The sequence below is a fragment of the Mastigoproctus giganteus genome, chromosome 1, assembly GCF_048544385.1.
Source record: "Mastigoproctus giganteus isolate SK-2022 chromosome 1, ASM4854438v1, whole genome shotgun sequence".
In the NCBI taxonomy this organism is placed as follows: Eukaryota; Metazoa; Arthropoda; class Arachnida; order Uropygi; family Thelyphonidae; genus Mastigoproctus; species Mastigoproctus giganteus.
Window position 1 is genome coordinate 238,135,452 of NC_143575.1, and position 21,648 is coordinate 238,157,099.

Below are 21,648 nucleotides of genomic sequence, written 5' to 3' on the forward strand. Positions count from 1 at the left end.
AAGGCCATATTGCTCCGGAGATATGCGGTGGTCATTCCCTGACCTTTCCGCATCCTCCGTATTTGGTGGTCATGGGCTCAAACCCCGGTCTAATCAAGAAGCGTGTGCTATGCACTGCTACTCCTGCCCACCTGGCTACGGAGGCGCCCTCCTCAGGTGAAGCGTTACTTATTCGAAGTAGTGCAATATCATGGCAACTCGTTGTGAAGGTATTCACAATATGAGATATAACTTAAAACGATGCCGCTTTGCTAATATTCTGTTCATTCAGTTTTGGCTTTGTATTATTGATGCTTTCGCAATATACTTATACAGTGTTTACTTTGTTTATTGAAGGATTATTTGATTTGAATTTTACTAATAAGAAGTTTAGTAAAACTGTTCCTATTAAACTAAAAAAAAAAAAAAGAAAAATCTAACAAGATTTTATCGATACTAACAAGACAACCACTAAAATGGTCATGTTAAACTCTCATCTGAAATTTTGTATGCTAGAACATACTGTTCTTCTAGCATACAAAACATACTGTTATGCAAAACTTCAGCTGCTGATGCAAGCTACAAAATATCAATAGCATGATTCACCAATTCAAAATAAATTCACTGCTACAATAATAAAAATTACATCTCAAACACAGAAACCATGTAGCAATGATTGCATTTGTTTTTTTCCTTCCTACTTCTATTTTGTTGTCTTTTTGTATAGTATATATTTCTTACATGACTTTTTTTGGTCACTTGTAGTTTGTATTGGCAGCTGAAATTTTTCTTAACACCACCACTCAATACATTCTATTAATGTTCAAAATTTCAGATGAGGTTTTAATTCAAATCTCACCTGAAATTTGCATGATATTTGATTAAAGGCAGTTGAAGAGAAAGATATTCTATTTCACAGTGTCAACAGGTCAGTATATAAACTTTTTTTTATTAATATCTAAACAGAGACAATTATAGTGAAGTGCCCAAATTACTTTATTACACATGATTTAACAAAAACATAATCTGACAATATAGAGACATGATACTAAGGCAGTAGACCCTGGTGTGTGTATGTATATATATATACATACACAATGTTTTTGTTTTTTCTTCTTTTTTATGCTTTTTACATCACTTTTACCCTGATTTTAGATTTAATCAATCAAGGATACTGTAAGGAGGGCATCTTCCTCATTCATTTCCAGTACAGCAGTTGCACCATCATTGAAGATAAAGGAGAGGCCACCATCAATTACGAGGCAAGCATCAAACATCCTGGATTTCACCTCAATTCTAAATAGTGACAATAAAAAAGTGAGGGCATAAATAGCCAATAATAAATAAAATAATTATGTTACTTGGCATGGTCCCAATTGAGCATAATGAATTTGTTGTTATCTTAAAACTTATTGGTTTGTGATTAAGAAAATACGATTCAAGTTTTTATTTATTTATTTTTTCAGCTAAGGAGATATGGAGTATATTTCACATTCTACCCTGTCTCTGCAAGCTAATCTGCTTATAACCAGGAAAGTGAATGATTGCAGTATACTGGCTTCTAACCAAGGATATATGGAGGATATTTGGCAAACAGATTTTTATCATGCTCAACCATGCCCATGTTGGACAATATATTAAATACGTAACATTATACAAAAACAGAAAACAACAGGTTAGACCAGCGGTTCCCAAATATCTGTGGGACACTGTGCGAACTACTGGCTCTAAGTAATTCACAGTTTCAATATTGCTTATTAAGTTGTTTGGACCTAACTACTTAAGAAACAGAACTGTTAGGTATTTCTTTTGGCCCATGGTGAAAAAATTACCGAGACAGTTTGGGAACCTCTGGGTTAGACTATAAATTATGCACCATAAACATATTTCACTTATCCATATTAGAAAGCAACAAACAACAGTGGCTATGTATACTGATGTATAACACCACATGGTGATATCACTGAGTTGCCTGCATTTAAACTTGACAAAAATGTATATAAAGGGGGGGGGGGAACTGAAACTAAAACTGAATTTGGCTTATTAGTTTTTAATACAGACCTCAAACAACATATTTCAGCAAGATATATGCTAGAATGGTATTGTTACATGTGAATGGTTGGAAATAGAAAGAGAGAATATTAACAGGTGCTTTTTTATTATTCCAAAACCAATTCTAAAAATTTCTGACATCTGTATAAAAGATGTTTAATATTGCCAACATTTAAAGTAATCCAAAAGTTCTAGCTCTATTAATGTAGTTTCTGCAATTGTATTATCATTTGAAAGGGAAAGAAGTCATAAAAAATTTCATCACAAAAATTTCTTCATTAACCATGAAGGGTTTTCAGTTTTTAGATTTTTCCAAAATTAATTTAATTTTGTGAAAACTCCCCCCCCCCCTTCTCTCTCAGAAGTTTTGAAAGTTATGAGATAAAAACAAACCAAAAATGAAATTCAATCAGCAGAAGCTTTTGATCACATTTCAACTTACAATGTATTTTAATATACATCACATTTCAACTTACAATGTATTTTAATATACATTGTAAGTTGAAATGTGATCAAAAGCTTCTGCTGATTGAATTTCATTTTTGGTTTGTTTTTATCTCATAACTTTCAAAACTTCTGAGAGAGAGAAGGGGGGGGGGGAAGTTTTCACAAAATTATATTAATTTTGGAAAAATATAAAAACTGAAAACCCTTCATGGTTAATGAAGGAATTTTTGTGATGAAATTTTTTATGACTTCTTTCCCTTTCAAATGATAATACAATTGCAGAAACTACATTAATAGAGCTAGAACTTTTGGATTACTTTAAATGTTGGCAATATTAAACATCTTTTATACAGATGTCAGAAATTTTTAGAATTGGCTTCAGTGTTCATACAATAAGCTCTGAAGCCAAAATTCTTTAATAATCATTGTAAGTTGAAATGTGATATGAATCAAATCATATATCATAAAATGAAGTGATGCAAATCAGAATTTTAATATCGTACAGATTAGAATTTTAAACATTTTAATCTGAATGGTAATGACAACATTCAAGTTAAACAGACATGCAGAATCCTCTTAACAAAAATGCTGAATTCTTCTGGCATTTGCATCTGGGTTGAAATCTGATCTGGCAGCAACATTGAAAAATGTTTATTTAGTAAGTAAATAAATATTTTTGATTAGTCATTAATTATGGCATTAGTGGGGAAAATCATGATTCACAGAGTAGATATGTCTAGCCACATCACCCTGATCTAGGCTGTGGAGCTATTGTAAATCTGATATTTATTGATTCCACTGATTCTTCTTACCTGTATATTACTAGATGATTTCACATGCATTAACAATGAGAATTGTTCATGCATATCAACAGAAATGTTTTTTTATTTATTTATGTTTTGTTTTTGTTCTGAGGGCTACTACCCCCACATCTCCACTAATATAAACAGAATGTGATACTAAAAACCTATACAATTACTTCAAAAAACATCAAATCGTCAAGAAACAACTTGTAAAAAAACCAAAAAGAAAAAAAAAACCCTCACCTCATCAGTTCTTGCATACCGGCTGGTACACTTCAATCAAACATTCACACTCTTACACCATTCAATTACAGTCACAGTCTTACATCCATCTTTTGCAAATGGAATAACATGGAATAACAATAACACACAATAACTGAGGGCAGCAAAGCAGCACAATAATGATTAAACAACAGCACAATAATTTCACATTTCCTGCTAAAAATCAGAAGCAACTTTGTATCCAATAAAATTGTCCGAAAGGCAAAATGAGGTAAATTATGAATTACCAATAATCAGCCAATCACAGAACTTGACCGGACAATCACTCCATTCTTCGGCCACACCCACAATGGATATACCCATGTTCTGGAGTTCAGCCAGAATAATATATATACGATACTATTTTTAGCAAGGCAACGTATAGCGTTCAGGGGATCGTCAAAAGATTTATATGAGACAATGGTAGCTTTTTAAAACTTACTGAAACAATTAGGGCAGAACATATTCGCAGTATTCAGAAATCTGAATCGAAAAATATCGTGCATTATTTGGGTGATCAAATACAAAATGAAATTATTGAAATAATTTCACTAAATATTACAGATAAAATACTAGAAACGACTAGAGAAGCTAAATATTTTCCTATAATCACTGAAGACGAAAATAAAGATATGGACGCAAGGAATCATGCTAAATCAATAGCCTTAAAAATAACATCTAAGTTTCTTTGTTCAATTGTAATTTGGTATGATATTTTAAATAAAATTAATCCTGTAAGTAAAGTGCTCTAAAAAAAAAAAAAAAATTCTGATATACATGAAGCTCTTGAAAGTCTACAAATATACAAATGAAGCTCTTCAAATATCATGGAATATTTTAAAGAAAATAGAACAGAGGAAGCAGTCCAAAATATTCTCGATTTGGTTAATAATACGGCTACTATCATTGGCATTGAAGCCGTTTCCAGAGTAGGGAAACGGACTGTATGGAAAAGATTGAAAAAAAACAAACCCCTTTATTTCAATTATGAGAGTAGAGATGACGCTATTCAGGATCCGCAACATTTCAAAATTAAATTTTTCTTTCAAATTATGGACACGACAATTTTCTTGTTAACTGAAAGGTTTACAATTATGAAAGAACATGTAAAAATATTTACTATGTTTTATAATATTTCTGAATTAAAAAAATGGTCACATGACAATTTATTATATCTTCATGTTGCAGAGATTTACATATTAAGTTAAGTGACATTGATTGTAATGAGTCCAATATTGATGGTTTAGCAATATTTGAAAAACTTAAAGAGTACTTTAAATTTTATTAAAAACAATATTACTCCATTTGAAGTTTTACAATATATTTTTAAAAACTATTTTACAGATACTTTTCCAAATGTAGCAGGTGCATTAAGAATTTTTCTAACTTTACCAGTTTCAGTTGCCTCGGGTGAATGGAGTTTTTCAAAATTAATCAGTGACTCTAATTTGACAATAATTTCAATAGAAAATGATCTTTTGGAAAAAATAAACAAATGAAATAATTAATAAATTTGCACATCTTAAAGCAAGGAAACAAATTTTTTTAATATTATAATTTTCCTTTTATTTTATATATGAATTTAAATTTTATTTCCAGAATTTCAGAATGATTTTGTTTGTTGTTTCATTATATTATATGTGAGATATGTTGTAATTCTTTTTTTTTTTCAATAAATGAATAAAAATTATTTATGCCTTATTTTATTTTTTAATCCAAATATTTTGGTGCGGCAAATTTGATTTTGCTTACTGGTGGCATATTGAGTTGCAGCGGCCCTGAACACTACTATTATATCATTAACTCTAAATTATTTAACCAAATTTCACACAAAACACCAATTACATTGTATGAGATTATATACAGAAGTTCAATAAATATCAGAATTTATCAGAATTCAATGTTAATTAAGATATGGTGTAATTTATGCCATATCTTAGCCCTCAGACCTGAAGAGAATGGGGATACCCATTTGTATATATTAGTTTAGGCTATGCTTAAATAAAATATATATATTAATAACTCCAAGTGGTATAAGAGTGGATAATTATACATAAATTTGCCGCACCAAAATATTTGGATTAAAAAATAAAATAAGGCATAAATAATTTTTATTCATTTATTGAAAAATGAAAAGAATTACAACATATCTCACATATAATATAATGAAACAACAAACAAAATCATTCTGAAATTCTGGAAATAAACTTTAAATTTTGTGGACCTACTCACAGGTTCTGTCCTTCGCTTGACATCACAAAGCAAAAAATAGCTAATGCTGACTTCTATATATACAGGGTGTTTCAGTTAAACGTTTCAGAACTTCTAAGAGGGGTAGGGTACATCCTGACAACTCGAAATCATATAGCAATGTGGGGTCGGAAATGCTTTCCTGAAGCGGTGTTGTACACAGAAGCACCATAAAGAAAAGAGACCGTAAGTGAGAAATCGTTTTAATAATACATGAAAAGAAGCAAAAGGTACATGGATTAAAGTAAGTGTTCGAAGTTTCTTCCACGGGCTACAATGCACGCCTCACATCTCCGACGCATGGACATCCGAACATTCTGGAATACTCCAGGCGAATTTCGAATTTCTTCGGCAGCTACTGCGATTCTTGCAACCAGCTCCTCAGCATTGTCAACAGGGGTGTCATAAACTAGCGATTTCATATGACCCCAGAAATAAAAATCAAGACATGATAGGTCGGGTGACCGAGCAGGCCAACGCACGGGACCACCACGTCCGATCCACTGTTGACCAAATGTGACATCCAGGTAGTTACGAACATCTCCGCTATAATGGGCAGAGGCTCCATTGTGTTGGAACCACATTGTCTGTTGCGTCGATGCAGAAATCTGTTCATCTCTCAAAAGTTGTGGCAATACTTGCTGCAGAAAGATCAAGTAGATAGGTCCGGTTAGACGACATGGTAACAGGTAAGGTCCGATGAGGTGATCTCCCATAATACCGGCCCATACATTGACCGAAAATCGAATCTGTGCTGCACGACGTCGTATTGCATGCGGGTTCTCGACCGCCCAGATATGGTCGTTATGCGTGTTGAAAATTCCTTCCCTTGTGAAGGATGCCTCATCAGAAAACAACACTTCAGCAGGAAAAAGGGGATTTGTAGCACAGTTTCCAAGGTACCACTGTGCGAAAGCAATACGAGGTGCATAATCCTCTGGTTGCTGTGTCTAGACACGCTGCACGTGAAACGGATGCATGTCTTGTTCTCGGAGAATCCTCCAGACGCTGCAATGGGAAACCCCGACTGCGTTTGCTAGACTTCGTGTACTCGTTCTTGGATTCCCCTGTACATGCTGCAGCACATTCTGTTCGACGGCTGGAGTCCGTGCTGTTCTTACCCTGTCCCTGTCAGCTCTTTCAAATGAACCTCTCTCAGCTAACCTCTGGAGCAGTCTTGCAAAGAAATTATGACTGGGAATACGCCTCGTCGGATATCGTTCCGCGTACAAACGCTGTGCGGCTGGCCCACTACAATTTGCAGCCCCGTACGCCAAATGCATATCGGCTAACTCTGCGTTCGTGTAATCATCCATCCTACTAACTTGGCGTTCTTGTTCAAGAAATTCGAAATTCGCCTGGAGTATTCCAGAATGTTCGGATGTCCATGCGTCGGAGATGTGAGGCGTGCATTGTAGCCCGTGGAAGAAACTTCGAACACTTACTTTAATCCATGTACCTTTTGCTTCTTTTCATGTATTATTAAAACGATTTCTCACTTACGGTCTCTTTTCTTTATGGTGCTTCTGTGTACAACACCGCTTCAGGAAAGCATTTCCGACCCCACATTGCTATATGATTTCGAGTTGTCAGGATGTACCCTACCCCTCTTAGAAGTTCTGAAACGTTTAACTGAAACACCCTGTATATCTATAACTTGCTTAGTGTCTGTGTATTTGTTGTAATATTTTGGAAATTTGTAGATGAATGAATGAATAAATAAATGAGATGTGCAAAATGTAATCAAAATTGTTCCTTAATTAAATGGCACAACAAAGTTGAAATTTTACCAGATGTGTTCTGCTCTCTATAGCAGACACCACAGAGGCATAAGAAAGTGTTTGCTACAGGGAGGTGTCCGCTTCGCTGAGGTCAGTGTATATACAGTCAGTTTCAATAATTCAGAAAAATGAAAATCACTATAACTGGTTGCTTAACAGACTTTTTTAATATCATTATACGTTTGTGTTTAAATCAACATTTAATAAATAATGCATAATTAATTTTTAATAAATAAACTTTTGTGTTATTTGTTACAAAACATCAATTTTAGTAAAAAATGAACATAAATTGCTTTGTTTAGAGTGTTTCATTTTCACAATTTCATTTTCATTGTGGATGATTACATTGCTCACTAGTTTTACTCCATATTCATCGTTTTTGCTCACAGAATTCTTTTAATGTGTTTAGGTAATCTAATGCATTAGCATATTTTTTTTTTTAATTTGGGGTCATGCTGTTGTTCATCCTTTTCAGGTTCTTCCTTGTTCATAAATTCACTTACAATGCCTTTTACTTCCCTTTCACCTAGTGTTTATGCCTTTCACTATATTAGTCTACAGAAACATATTTATCACCATTCTGAAGAATTTCTTAGTGCCCATAGCAAGCCATTAAGTACAGATGGCATCAGCTACATCTGCAAGATCACAATCACACTAACATTCAAATCAAAACTCTCTTTGTGGATGTAGTTTTTAACTGTAAAGTGGCTCACTGCATTCCATTTTGTACTAATCCACATTACAGCTTGCAGTACATCTATACTTCAAAGTTTTGAAATCTGGTCTTTAAGAACCATTTGTTGATATTTCACCTTAAAGCTTGCAATTATTCCTTGACCTAGTGGTTGAGAAGCAGACGTTATGTTGGGAGGAAAAAAGACTGTTTTAACATTAAACTCAATAATGTGTGAGTGAGATATGGCATTGTTAAGAAATAAAATAACTTTTTTATTCTGGGCAAATGTTCTTGTTTATACTCCGGCACGACTGCCAGGTCAGTGGAGTTTACAATAAATCAATCAATACAAATATTAATTGTATTTAGCAGTCACGGGCTTGAACCCCAGTCCACTCAAAAAGCATGTGCTACTGCACTCATGCTCCCGACCACTCGGCTACGTCAGGCCTTCAATTCTTTTATCCAATTGGATCAGCCATTATCTCCCTAGTCATCCAAGCCTTTCTGTTTGATTTCCAATGTACATTAAGGTTGCTTAATCAAAACCTTTAAAACACCTTGCTTTTATACACTTGCCTATAATAAGAAACAAATCTGTTTCACAAGTGCCTGTCATGCTTGTACACAAAAGCACAGTTAGATGCTCCTTTGCCACTTTATCTCTAGCACATGTTCTCCCTCTAAGGACTTTTTTTTTTTGTGCAGTTCTGAATAAAACAAAGGCCCATTTTCATCAATCAGCATTCAATATTTTTTTTGGTGAAAATACAAAAAGCACTGACACCAGCCTTCCCCCCCCACCTCAGCAATGGTTTCCAAATTAACATCAGTAAGACTCCTCACAAATTCCTTTGAAGGAAATATTTTGACTCTACTGCCAATTTATTTAGCAATTTTTAAAGCTTAAATTTGAATTAAAGGCCCAGGAGATGGGAATGTTTTGACTGCATACACCTGACTAAATCAATCAAAGGTCAATTTATTCACCAAAGCACCTTTTGCCTTTGAGAAAATGTATGTTATACTGCCTTCGATTTCCCTGCCACTGTTTTAACGAAGTTTCTTGATTTTTAATAATTGCTGCTACTGAAGTCTTTCCAATTTTGAAATGATCAGCTAACTTATAAACTCCACACATTTGTTTTCTGGAATATTCTATCACTTCTACTTTTTCTTTCAGCATTAACTTTTTGAGACATACTGTAGTACAGGTTGAGAATATAAATGTAAATGCTTACCTGGGCCTAGAACTCTGCACAGAATTTCACAATCATCCAGATTCTGCCCATTTGAAATTTATTACAGTATTGTAACAACCACATACACTGAAGAAAAAACAAAACTGATCCTTAAAGAATAGATGGTAGGCACTGCCATGCGAGATATGACAGTATTTTTATTTATTTATTTTTTTGTTGTTTGTTATTTGGTTTTTTAGGAGCATTAGCAACTAAGGCCATATTGCTCCGGGATATGCAATGGTCATTCCCTGACCTTTCCACATCCTCCGTATTTGGTGGCGACGGGCTCAAACCCTGGTCTAATCAAGAAGCATGTGCTACGCACTGCTGCTCCTTCCCACCTGGCTACGGAGGCGGCATTTTTTTTTTTTTTTTTTTAATTTTGAAGATCTAGACATCTAAATCTAGAGATCTAAGCAGTTTCAATTAAAGCATCCGATTAAGTTTGACTGACAGTTTTATTAACACCCTGTAAACTGACTCTAATGCAAATGCATTAGAGACATTGTAGAGTGTTAATGTCTTTTAAGGAAATTTATTGTACGGTATAATATTACAACTGTACCAAAACTCTTCCCCCCCCCCTCTCTCTCTCTCTCTCTCTCTCTCTCTCTCAGCAACAGTGTTCTCAGGTTTACAATTTTATTGCCTTGCTAAGTGATACGCATACCAGTGAACTGCTTCAAACATTCAAAACGAAGTTTGTAAATTCTACATAAGCAATGATGAATGTATTAACAACATACTCTGCAATCTACTTCGTAAGTAATTCGTGGATGTCAGAAGTCTAGTTAGTGTCACTGTTACTGTAATGATCCTGATGTTCACTTGCTTTCATGGTTAAATGAAGACTTATGAAAATGCGTGCGTGTGTTACCAGCAATGAACATGTTCACCCGAAATGATACCCTTAAAAAAATATAATTTCCTGCTGCAAGGAGTTTAAAAAATCAAAAAGGACATCTATCAAAGTGTCTGCATCCATACTAGAGAGTGTCTGCTTTAGAGGTCGCTTAACATGTAATTTTAAATTCTTATGGCCAGGACTCAAGCCTGAGTATCCACACAAGGGGTGTCTTTTAAAGAGATTTTACTGTACAAAGTTTAGCTCCTTTTCAGTAGAAAGTTATTTTTTCAGAACTGAAATACCTTTAAGTCGCATGTGATTTACTCTTGTTTTGAGGTAGTGGCGGTGGGGGAAAACAGTATAACTCTGACTCAAGACCAACTGGAATGGCTAATTGATGATGCATGCAAATAAAGTTCCCGTAGGTGGTAACCCTTTAAAAGCTAAAGCTGAAATCGTTTGCGCATAGAATGGATATTGAAGAACTTAAAAGTTCAGATGGATGGTTCCAGAAATTAAGACTCGTCATGGCCTGTCTTTCAAAAAAGTGTGTGGTGAAGTGTAGCCATGAACAGTGACGCTACAAAGGAATGGAAGGAAAATCGTTTAAAAAAAAATGTTAAAAAAAAAAATGTGCTGACATACAAACACAATGACATCTTCAATGCTGATGAAAATGGACTTTTTTTTTTTTTTTTTTTTTTAAATTGCTACCAGAGAAAACACATTTAAAGGCAAGAAATGTAGTGGCAAAAAAAAAAAAAAAAAGCCAAACAACGAATTACTGTTCTTCTAGCAGCAAACATGATTGGCACAGAGAAGCTTCCTCCTTTAATCATTGAGAAAGCCCAGAAGCCTCTATGCTTAAAAGATTTTGAAGACATTACCAACTGTGTATCGCGCAAACCAAAAGGCGTGAATGACATCACAAATCTACAAAGAATGGATCAGAGACTAAGATTACAGGACAAGTGAGAAGAATAGAAAAATTTTGCTGTTTGTGGATGACTGCACTCCTCATTGTCAAGTAAACAACCTATGTGCAATTACTGTCGAGTACCTACCACCAAATGTGATGTCTGTTCTTCAGCCATTTGATCAAGGTATAATCCAGTTTATTTAAGAAAAACTACTGAAGAATGCTATTAAATAAAATTGTGCTGTGTCTTGAAAGCAAAATTCAATGTAAAATCGACATCCTGCAGGCAATGTATGTATGTGTTTAAGCATGGAATGAAGCTGATGAAAAATTGATTGCCAACTGCTTCAAACATGCAGGATTTACCACCTTGAATGATGCAATGTGTTTCACATGTAAGCATGTGAAACTTCACACATTACATCATTAAATGTAATATAATCTTATTGTGAAACTTCAAGTTTCACAATAAAATTACATTACATTGTATTGTATTAGTAGAATTACATTAAAATATATTCAAGTGTTTACTTTTGTTTTGTTGGGGATTTTATGAATGATCAATATGACTGTTTTTTGCCTGGAGGGTCGTTATATAGAGCTTCAACAGTATAAAATAGCTTAATCTTCAAAAGATATGCTTACAATAATACAAAGGCATTAAACATATAATAAACAGAACAGAACAAGTCTCCTTTATGTAGTAATAATAAAAAAAAATTATTTTGCTACTATCATAGAATTAAGTACTATATAAATTTGATATAAAAATTAATGAAAAAAAAAAAAAAAAAAATTTTAAACTCATAATGAGTGGTCCAACAAAAAAAAAAAAAAAAATCTGTGATCTTGTGGCATACTGATTTGTATTCGGCACAAGTTGCTAATTGCCGCATCTGACAAGCAGCCAGTGAACTCTGGACCTGGTTACGATAGTGCTTTCACATTTTTAGTGAACAATGGATTCACCTTCTTGGTGATGTTTTGATTAAAAATGATGTAATAGTAACTTCAGATCAACTTATGGATAATAGCACTATTTCTAAAGTGAGCATAAGTCACACATTTTGCACTGGAGGAAAACAAAGCAACAGTAAGATAGTAAAGTATAATTCAGAGAAGCATTTAATACTGTGGGATTTCAGGGGTATCTCAACACAGTAGTTGAAATGAAAATCAAAATTTGCGTGGTTTGCCTGTATTTGACTTGATCATGCAGACTTTCTGCTTTCAGTGAAGAATGCAGGCTGAGTACTTGATCTTATGGTTTGGGTTTACAATCAGCTTACAGACAAATACCATTACCCACAGTTCTCCATAAATTGCATAGCAAAATCAGAAAGATGAACATTCCCATATACTGCTTAGCTGTTCACTTAGACAAAATACATTATTCACATTGGCCTAAGTTTGCTAATAGTGAGCACCCGACAGCTGATAAGCCACTAAGCTTCAGAACAGCTGTCCTGGCAGTGTCCCAGATTCTGAAGTGTGTGGTAGATTTATATTTCTGGTCATGCTATAAAAGTTCAAAAGCATAATTGTGGAAACCAGTATCTTAATTGAAATCATAAGGTTGAGTACTCAGCTGTTGGCCTTCAGTGAGACAAAAAAAGGCTCTTCATGGTAGAAATCAAATGCAAGTAAAGCAAACAAATTTTGATTGAAGTAGCATTTATTATCATATTTTGAACAGCTGCATTTAAGTACAACTCAGTTTCTTTACTAATGGGCCAACACTGGTACTGCTTACGATTTTCAAAAACATCCCTTGGGTGTGTTTTGGTAAGAGACGTCTAACACAAGGACAGTTTTTTTTCTTTTCATTTCTTCTTTCATTCTTGTCAAGGCAGGAAGAATTTTTATGGTTTTTTTTTCTCACTCAAATTACTTGGTCTCAACCAACAGTTGCATAGTTCCCTTTAGAAACTTTGGAGGGGACTATATTTTAAATCTCCTTAAAAACATGCAAAATGATTATTACAGAACATGCAGCTTAGAGCACAATATACTGAGGGCTACTTATAACTCCAAACAACAACTCCATCCATTTATTTTAATTTACATTTATTATTTTTTCCCTATGTTTTCATACTTGTTCATTAATGCTGATTCACCTTAAATGACACGTAATTTTGACACTGAATTTGATTATGCCTCAATTTAAATCCTTCGAGGACAATGGCATGAATGCCATTTCCCTCACAGGATTTAAATTGAGGGGCCCATCAAGCTCTCAGCTGCCCACATCAATGCCGGAGCTTGAACATCATGCAACACAGTGGCAACCCCCAAGGCAGAATGCACTGGTCCCAAAGGAACTAGTTGTTATGGGTGACTATTGTCAGGGAAACAGGGAACATATTGTGCAAAAAGGATAGATGGAACAGGACCAGGGTATGTCTGCCAGACACAAAGTTTTATGATGTAGGGTAGATATCATCCTTTAAGGGCACAAAGGGTGATATTGTTGTACGCATTGGCACTAATGATGTTAAGAGTAGGAGATCGGCAGAATTACTTAACAAGTACAAGACAATGCTGAAAAAAAAAGTTAGGGTTGAATTTGAAAGTGTCTGCAATTCTGCCCAGACACGATAGGAGGGAGTATATGATGAGAGCCTTGTCAATCAATTCGGCCCTGGAGAGATTGTGCAAGGCTCACGGGGGGGTAGAATTTTTCTCAGCCTGGTCTGTGCTTGTTAACAGGAGAGACTGCTTCTACAGGGATGGAATACACTTAAATAGAAAGGGTGCAAGAATATTTGCTGATGCTATCGAGGCAGGGTTAGGTGGATCGAAAAACTGCTAGCTTAGGGGGATACACAGACTAATACATTAACAGTAGCCGCTGGCAGAGGTAAAAGTGATTCTTGCACTACTTCTATTGAAATGCAATTGGGCAGCAGCCCGGAAAGCAAGGCAATGGGAATTTCCAGGACTGCTGGGAGTCATAGTGGAACAAGTAAACACATGGGCTGCGTTAGGGTAACTAAGAGCAGAAACAGGTGCATGTATACTTGCATGTACACCAATGCTAGGAATATAGTTAATAAATTCGATGAGCTTGAAGTGCTAGTCAAGACATCAAAGGCAGATATTGTTGGGATAGAGACATGGTGTCACACAGACATAAGAAGTGCAGAACTGGAATTTGGGGAGTACAATGTGTACAGAAAGGATAGACAGGACAAGAGGGGAGGGTTATGCTGTTAGTTAAGAAACATATAAAATCTAGGTGCATCCAATTGATGTTGGTGGACAATGCAATGTTGAGTCTGTTTGGTGTGACATAAGCACTGGGAAAGGAAAAATGAGAGTAGGTGTGTGTTATAGGCCTAATGAATCTGATGAGTATAATGAGCAATTGTGCAGAGAAATAGAGTGGGCCAGTAAATTAGAGTGTCTTATAATGGGGGATTTTAATTTCCCAGATATTGACTGGAATTTGTGGGTTGGTCACTCACACACTAGCAAGACTTTTGTGGATTTATTGTACGATTGTTTTCTACAGCAGCATGTTCGGGAGGCAACTACAGAGAGTAATTCTCTTGATCTGATTATCAGTAGTGATTCTTCATGCATCAAGAATCTGCAGATAAAGGAGCCATTAGGTGGCAGTGATCACAGTGTGCTGAAGTGGGATTTACTCAACGAGGTAACTACCATTAAGGGTAAAGGGAAGGGTTTTTGCTTTCGTAAAGGTAACTATGGTGGTCTGAGACAGAATTTAAATTCTATATGGTGGAAGCAACTGATGATGTTACCAACAGAAAATTCAAAATGGGAAGCAGTTAAAGAATTAATCTTGGAAGCCACTGGGCTTTTCATACCAAAGCAAGAGAAATATTGTTCAAGGTTTAGGCCTAAATGGGTGTCAGATGAACTAATGAGACATGTGGCAGAGAAGAAAAATTAATGGGATACATATAAATTAATGGGTGACATGGAAGCCTACGATAAATATAAGCTGGTCTGTAACCAAGTTACAGAGGAGGTTAGGCAGATTACGAGAAATCTTTGGCAAAGGATGCAAAGAAAAACAGCAAAGCATTCTTTACTTATGTAAACTCTAGAAGGAAGGGGATGAATCAGATTGGTCCACTTGATATCGATGGTTCAACTGTTGTTGATCCTGCTCAGGTAGCTAACAAACTAAATGAATATTTTGCATCGACATTCACACATGAGGAGCTATTCAGGGAGGGGAATGCCAGAGGTGTATTCAACTCTGACAGTAAGCTAGAGTAAAGTGGATGAGAAATTGTTGAAGATAAACACAAGAAAGGCACCTGGGGTGGATGGGATCTATCCAGTTATATTAAAGGCGGTGGCAAAGGAAGTAAGCAAACCCTTAGCCATAATTATGAGAACTTCCCTGCACTCAGGGGAGGTACTCAAGGACTGGAGATGTGCAAATGTGACCCCAATCCATAAAGGAGGATCCAAGGGAGACACAGGTAATTACAGACCTCTTAGTTTAATTTCTGTTCCAGGGAAATTAATGGAGGCACTGGTTAAAGAAGCATTGCAGGATCATCTAGACAAGACTTCAGTTATAGCTTGGACACAGCATGGGTTTGTTAAGGGGAAGTCTTGTCTGACTAATTTGATTGGATACTATGATGTGGAACTGGATGCAAAGAATAACTTTGATATCATATATTTGGATCTTAGAAAAGCCTTTGATACTGTTGCACATAGAAGACTGCTGCACAAATTGGAGCAGTGTGGCATTGGCGGCAAATTGCTGCTATGGATAAAGGGATAGTTGAGGGGGAGAAGACAGAGAGTGGTAATAAATGGACACTGCTCTTCATGGACTAATGTTATTAGTGGAGTCCCTCAGGGTTCAATGTTGGGTCTATTGTTGTTTTCTATATTTATAAATGATATTGATGATGGTATATCAGGCTTAATGTCCAAGTTTGCAGACGATATGGAGGTTGGCAGGGTTGTTAATGACAGTACACTGCTGCAAAAGGATCTAGAAAAGTTGAGCAGATGGCTGAGAGATGGCAAATGAAGTTTAACATTGACAAATGTGAAGTACTACATATGGGAAGCAGTAATCCCAGAGTAATGTATCAACTCTGTGGTAACACACTGACAGTGGTAGAGAATGAGAAGGACCTGGGGTGATTGCGCAGGCAGATATGAAGTTTTCTGAGCAGTGCAGATGGTCTGCAAGAGTAGCTCATGGTGACTTGTCAATGATATACAGGAATTTTTCTAGCAGGGATAAGGAGGTGATTATCCCCTTGTATAAGGCAATGGTTAGGCCACACCTTGAGTACTGTATACAGGTCTGGAGCCTCATTTTAAGAAGAATGTAGAGCTGTTGGAACGGGCACAGGGAAGGGCAACAAGATTAGTGAATGGAACAAAGGGTTGCTCTTACGAAGAAAGGCTTAAGTTTTGCAAATTACAGTGTCTGGTTTGAGCATGCTCAATGCTGATGGGATTCATCCTCTTGCTCAGAATAATCACCTGAGAGGACATAAATTCAAATTGAGGAAAGACAGTTGTGGGACAGATGTGCGGAAGTTTGCCTTTAGCCAGCGGGTGGTTGATTGCTGGAACAAACTTCCATCTGTCGTAGAAGTTGATAGCTTAAATAGATTCAAGGCAGAACTTGACAAACATCTGGAGTGAGTGGATGGGTGAAATAAGGGCGTTTTTTTTTTTTTTTTTTTTTGCTGATGCTATATAAGCTTGCTTTCTTGCAGCATGTGGCTTTGCTAATGCTAATTATACAAGTAATAAGAAGCTAAACATTTTATAACCTAAATCACTATCCCCTCACACAAATTACAAATCTTTTTTTACTTACTTTCTTGCAAATCCTCTTGGTTTGCTGCTAAAGTCAGTTCCTGAGAAAGAGAGAAAAAATAAAACTTACAGTATGTTAATAAAAGTTGATAACTGTCTTGCGTAAACAAAAAAATTCCAAATTATTAGTTGTTTGAAGCTTACCAAAAACAACAGGGTCTCTGATGGTGTAGGCCATTGATAATTCAGATGGGTTAAATATCAATGAATTATTGAACCTGGATGTAATTTTTTCAATGAGCTTTTTATCTTCTAATTCAATAGCTACCCCTGCTTCTTCATTTACTGGAATATAAAAAAGGAAAGGGTTTTATTTATACACATTAACATATTAAAAAAAGGGAAAACAAGAAAGAAAGAAAGAAAAATACCTATTAAGAATTTGAAACAGCTAAATGGCTTTAGCAGGCACTAGATTATTTGCCAGATTATTAGGATATATAAAATAGCCAAGGGGTTAGCATTAGTAGCACACTACTGCTAAATATGGTAATGTTCACATATTCTTCATTTTGTAAACTCTTCCAACACCATGTGGTTGTCCTGGAAAATTTATTTGCTTTTTACTAATGCTTTTGCTCAGCTTAGCTTAAAAATAATATATACTGTATTAAAAATTTATAAAAATTACTGATACAACAATGCCATGATTAATATATTTGAAATGCATATTTACATATATAGGCAAACATTTACACCCAACACACTGTGCTACCATTAATATCTATATACCTGCATATCTACAAATAACACCTTTATTTAGAGGGAAACAAATAATATGTACTAAAACCTCTAGATGTTACAACAGTCTTTAGTCTCCACAGAACACTCTCCACCAGTTTTTTTATATATATAAATGTCCTATACTATTTCCATCATTCGGCCTTCAAAGTGGTGACCAGTTCAGCTCTGCTATTTGGGCAATCTTTCCAGTCCACAATATGAACAGTTTGATACTGGAGAACAGTATGATGCTGTCTTGCTGATACAGGCATGGGCCATCACAATGTAGATAATGTATTATTGTCCAGGACATCTAGATAGACCTCTGCATTTGTGGTTTTGTTCAAAACAACTAACAGTCCCAAGCCAAATCATTAAAAAAAGCACCAGACCATCATACTGCCTATGCTAAACTTCATTGTTGGGACAATACAGTCTGGCAGGTAGCTTTTTCCTGGGCATCTGCCACGCCCAGGCACAACCAGACTGGCACACCATATACCATGACTCGTCACTCCAAAGCACAGCTTTATATTGGTTTATGGCCCAAGAATAGTGGGCTTTACACCAAAATAGATGACATCTGCCATTAGTCAGTGACTAGTGGCCTGTGGATGGCTGCATGACAATGGTAAACTCATATCATGCAGAATCCTGCACACTGTATTAGTGATGATATGTGTCCCAATCAACTCACTTGAGGGGCTGTGTGTATGCTCTGACAATCTGACCTGCGTTCTGAGCAGATGGCTGTTTTCAGGGTTCTCCTGTAATGTTCCTTCAGCTTTGGAGGAACATTTATGACAGTTTTAACATTCCAAACTGTCATGTCTTCCATTTGCAGATCACATCACCAATTGCTGACCTAGGGATCTTCAGTGCCGTTGATGTATGTTTATATGTCACATAGAAACTGACTGCTTATGTGGCACCCTATTATTATTCCATGCTGGAAGTCTAACTCCGTTGTTCACAGTACCTTACATTTAAATCATACTACTGTCTCCTTGGAGCCTACAAGCATATTTATAGTTGTATTTGACAAGTGGCATGTGGGTAGGACATGACCAACTATCAACAGAAGGGCATCTGGGATCTCTTTAGTTTGAGAAAAAATAGAAATCACAAGGTCAGGCAAGTAAGGATGATGTTGTAGGACAGTTAAGAGTGTCTGAAATGTAAGCCTCAGTGTCTGTAAGAATGTATTCAAAAACTGTTGCATGGTGAACAGGAACAATGTCATGGAATAATTGCCAAATTTTCTTTTCCCACATAAGGTTTCTTCCTCCTAAATTACATCTCTCAAATGTGCTTTTAATGGTTTATAACTAAGTGGTCTTATTTATAATATGCCCTCCAGATATAAATTAATAATGAATTATATCTTTATAATCAAAAATTAATTCTAGCATAACTTTACATTTAGCCCTATTAACCTAATTCATCCCCCCTCCCCAAGACTTTCTGCTCTTTCATTCAGGACTCATTTTGCAATTTGTAGGTTGCAAAGAAAACACCACATTTAATGCCTTGTCACTATTGTTTTTAAAAAATTTTATACTGCAATCACAAATTTCAAACAATTCTTTTTAAAGTTTAAACTTTGTTTCCATTTGATTTTCATGTCATGTTTATTCCCAAACATAGTTTGTTGTTAAAAGTAAATTGCTACTACACAACGTATGGCAATAGACTGTCTCTCTCTCAAATAGATAATGGCCTGGCAACCACCATATGATATTCCATACAAGATGCTATGCCTTCACAATTTTAAGTTGAACATAGACCAAAATAATACTTCTAATATGGGAGTCATAATTTATCGACATGCAAGGTCTCCAATACCTTGTACCATAGTTGGCAATATAACATCTCATACAGCTTTGAAGCACTTGTATTTTACTGTATGCTTCAATAATCATTTCTATAGTCTCTAAAGTTCATTTCTTCAATAACAAGCAGTTTTATAGATATTTGTTCAAAATAGCAACATTCTTAAAAATGATTATATAAAATTACTTTTAATGGATGAGCCAAAGTAAGGAGGACGATGTAGAACAGTTGATCTTCACTTGGCTTCATCAACACACACAAAAATAAACCTTTGCACAGGTTAAACCAGAACAAAACCTCCTGTAAAAATTCTAGACACTTTGCACAGCAAAATAATAAAAACTTTTTATTTGATGTTCAAATATTTTTAACAAATTTAGTTCTGGAACTTTTTGATCCCACCTTCCATGTATTTATTTTTTCCCTTATTTACATTACTTTTTACAGGTATTAAAAGGACTGGTAAAATTATATTTAATGATTATTAAATGTAATAAAAATACACATATATATTTACTAAAATTAGAGATTACAGCCACTCCCCAGCTTACGTAATACTCAACTTATGGAAATTCGACTTTACGCAAGTTTTTGCTAGCCGGTGCAAACTTAAAAAAATCATGGAAATGTATTTTGCATTCCACAGGAATGAATGGAGGTATCGTGAAAATAACATATTGCGAACCCAATAATGCTGTTTTTTTTTTTTTTTTTGTAATTCGTTCCAAGACCTTGGAAGTTGAAATTTTCACTATATAACTAAGATATATATCTCTCTCTCTCTAAAAGGTCATTTTTATAATGGAAATTGCACTACACTTTCATCGTTATCATATGTTCCGTTATACAAATAAATTTTGAGCGCCTTTGTGATATTTTTCTAAAACACATTTCTGGAGGTCATTACCATAAAAAATAAAAACTACCCCTTGAACACACTTTGGGTGTGTTCAAGGGGTGGTGATGTGCATTCCATAACCTCTCCTACCCAAATGTCAACCTCACCTTCCTGGGGCGAACTATTGAAGAAGCACAATAGATGCCATTTTCTCACTACAACAAATTTTGGAGAAAAGAAGAGAATTCAACCTAGCAACATTTCTGCTGTTTATTGATTATGAAAAAACATATGACAATGTAAACCGGGAAAAACTTTGGCAGATTCTACGTGAAGAAAATATCCCAACCCAACTCCGGAAAGCGATCCAAAGCCTATATAAAAACTTGAAAGTCTGTATAAAATATTCTAATGGCCAACTATCAGACCCAATTAACACCAATAAAGGAGTCAAACAAGGATGTGGACTATCACCAAATTTATTTAATATCTACATCAATAAAATTCTTAAAGAATGGAAACAAACAATTAACAACGGAATACAGTTGAACAACAGGAATAAAATCCAAACTATATCATATGCTGAAGTTATAATTGCAAAATCTGAAGATGAACCACAGATAGCAGCAAATGAAATGGGATTATGTGGAAAAAACATAGAACAAAATTGTTATTGATGATAAAATAATAGAACAAATATCTGACTTCACCTATTTGGGAAATTTAATATCAAATGAAGGGAAAGACATCCACACTAAACTACAAAAATATAATAAAATGAATGGAACGATTAAATGCCACTTCAGAAAACAAATGACAACTGAAACAAAATTACGACTGCACGACATCACTTCAAAACCAGCCCTCTACTACAGCTGTGAGACTTGGGTCATAAATAAGAAAGATGCACACAAACTAGAAGCAGCACAAATGAGATTTTTAAGACCGTTATTAGGCTTTACAAGACTAGACCACCAAAGAAATTTAGATATCCGTGAGAAATTAAAAGTAGATAATATAGTAAATGACATAAAATGGTATCAGGAAAAATGGATTAGCCACATAGAAAGAATGAACCCAGACCGGATTCCAAAATTAGCCTTTAACTACAAACCTACAGACAAGAGAGATGTTGGTTGAAAATGTTTAAAGTAAAAGAA

General features: G+C 35.2%; 1 protein-coding gene across 5 annotated transcripts in view; it reads right to left on the bottom strand.

Moving 5' to 3' along the window:
• Positions 1-1,015: 1,015 nt before the first annotated feature.
• LOC150091672 (NAD kinase 2, mitochondrial-like) overlaps positions 1,016-21,648 on the bottom strand; it is a 71,824-nt gene continuing 51,191 nt past the window's right edge. For 2 of the 5 annotated variants that reach the window (XM_090385123.1, XM_090385150.1), the window contains exons 7-9: positions 17,239-17,379; positions 17,096-17,135; positions 1,017-1,275 (exon numbers count right to left, since the gene is read on the bottom strand). In XM_090385123.1, the coding sequence (XP_090241249.1) occupies positions 1,137-1,275; positions 17,096-17,135; positions 17,239-17,379 (320 nt within the window). In that variant the 3' untranslated portion in view covers positions 1,017-1,136. Of the gene's footprint in view, positions 1,276-17,095; positions 17,136-17,238; positions 17,380-21,648 lie in introns of all 5 variants that reach the window. The other 3 variants (XM_090385114.1, XM_090385131.1, XM_090385140.1) reach the window with 3 other exon arrangements.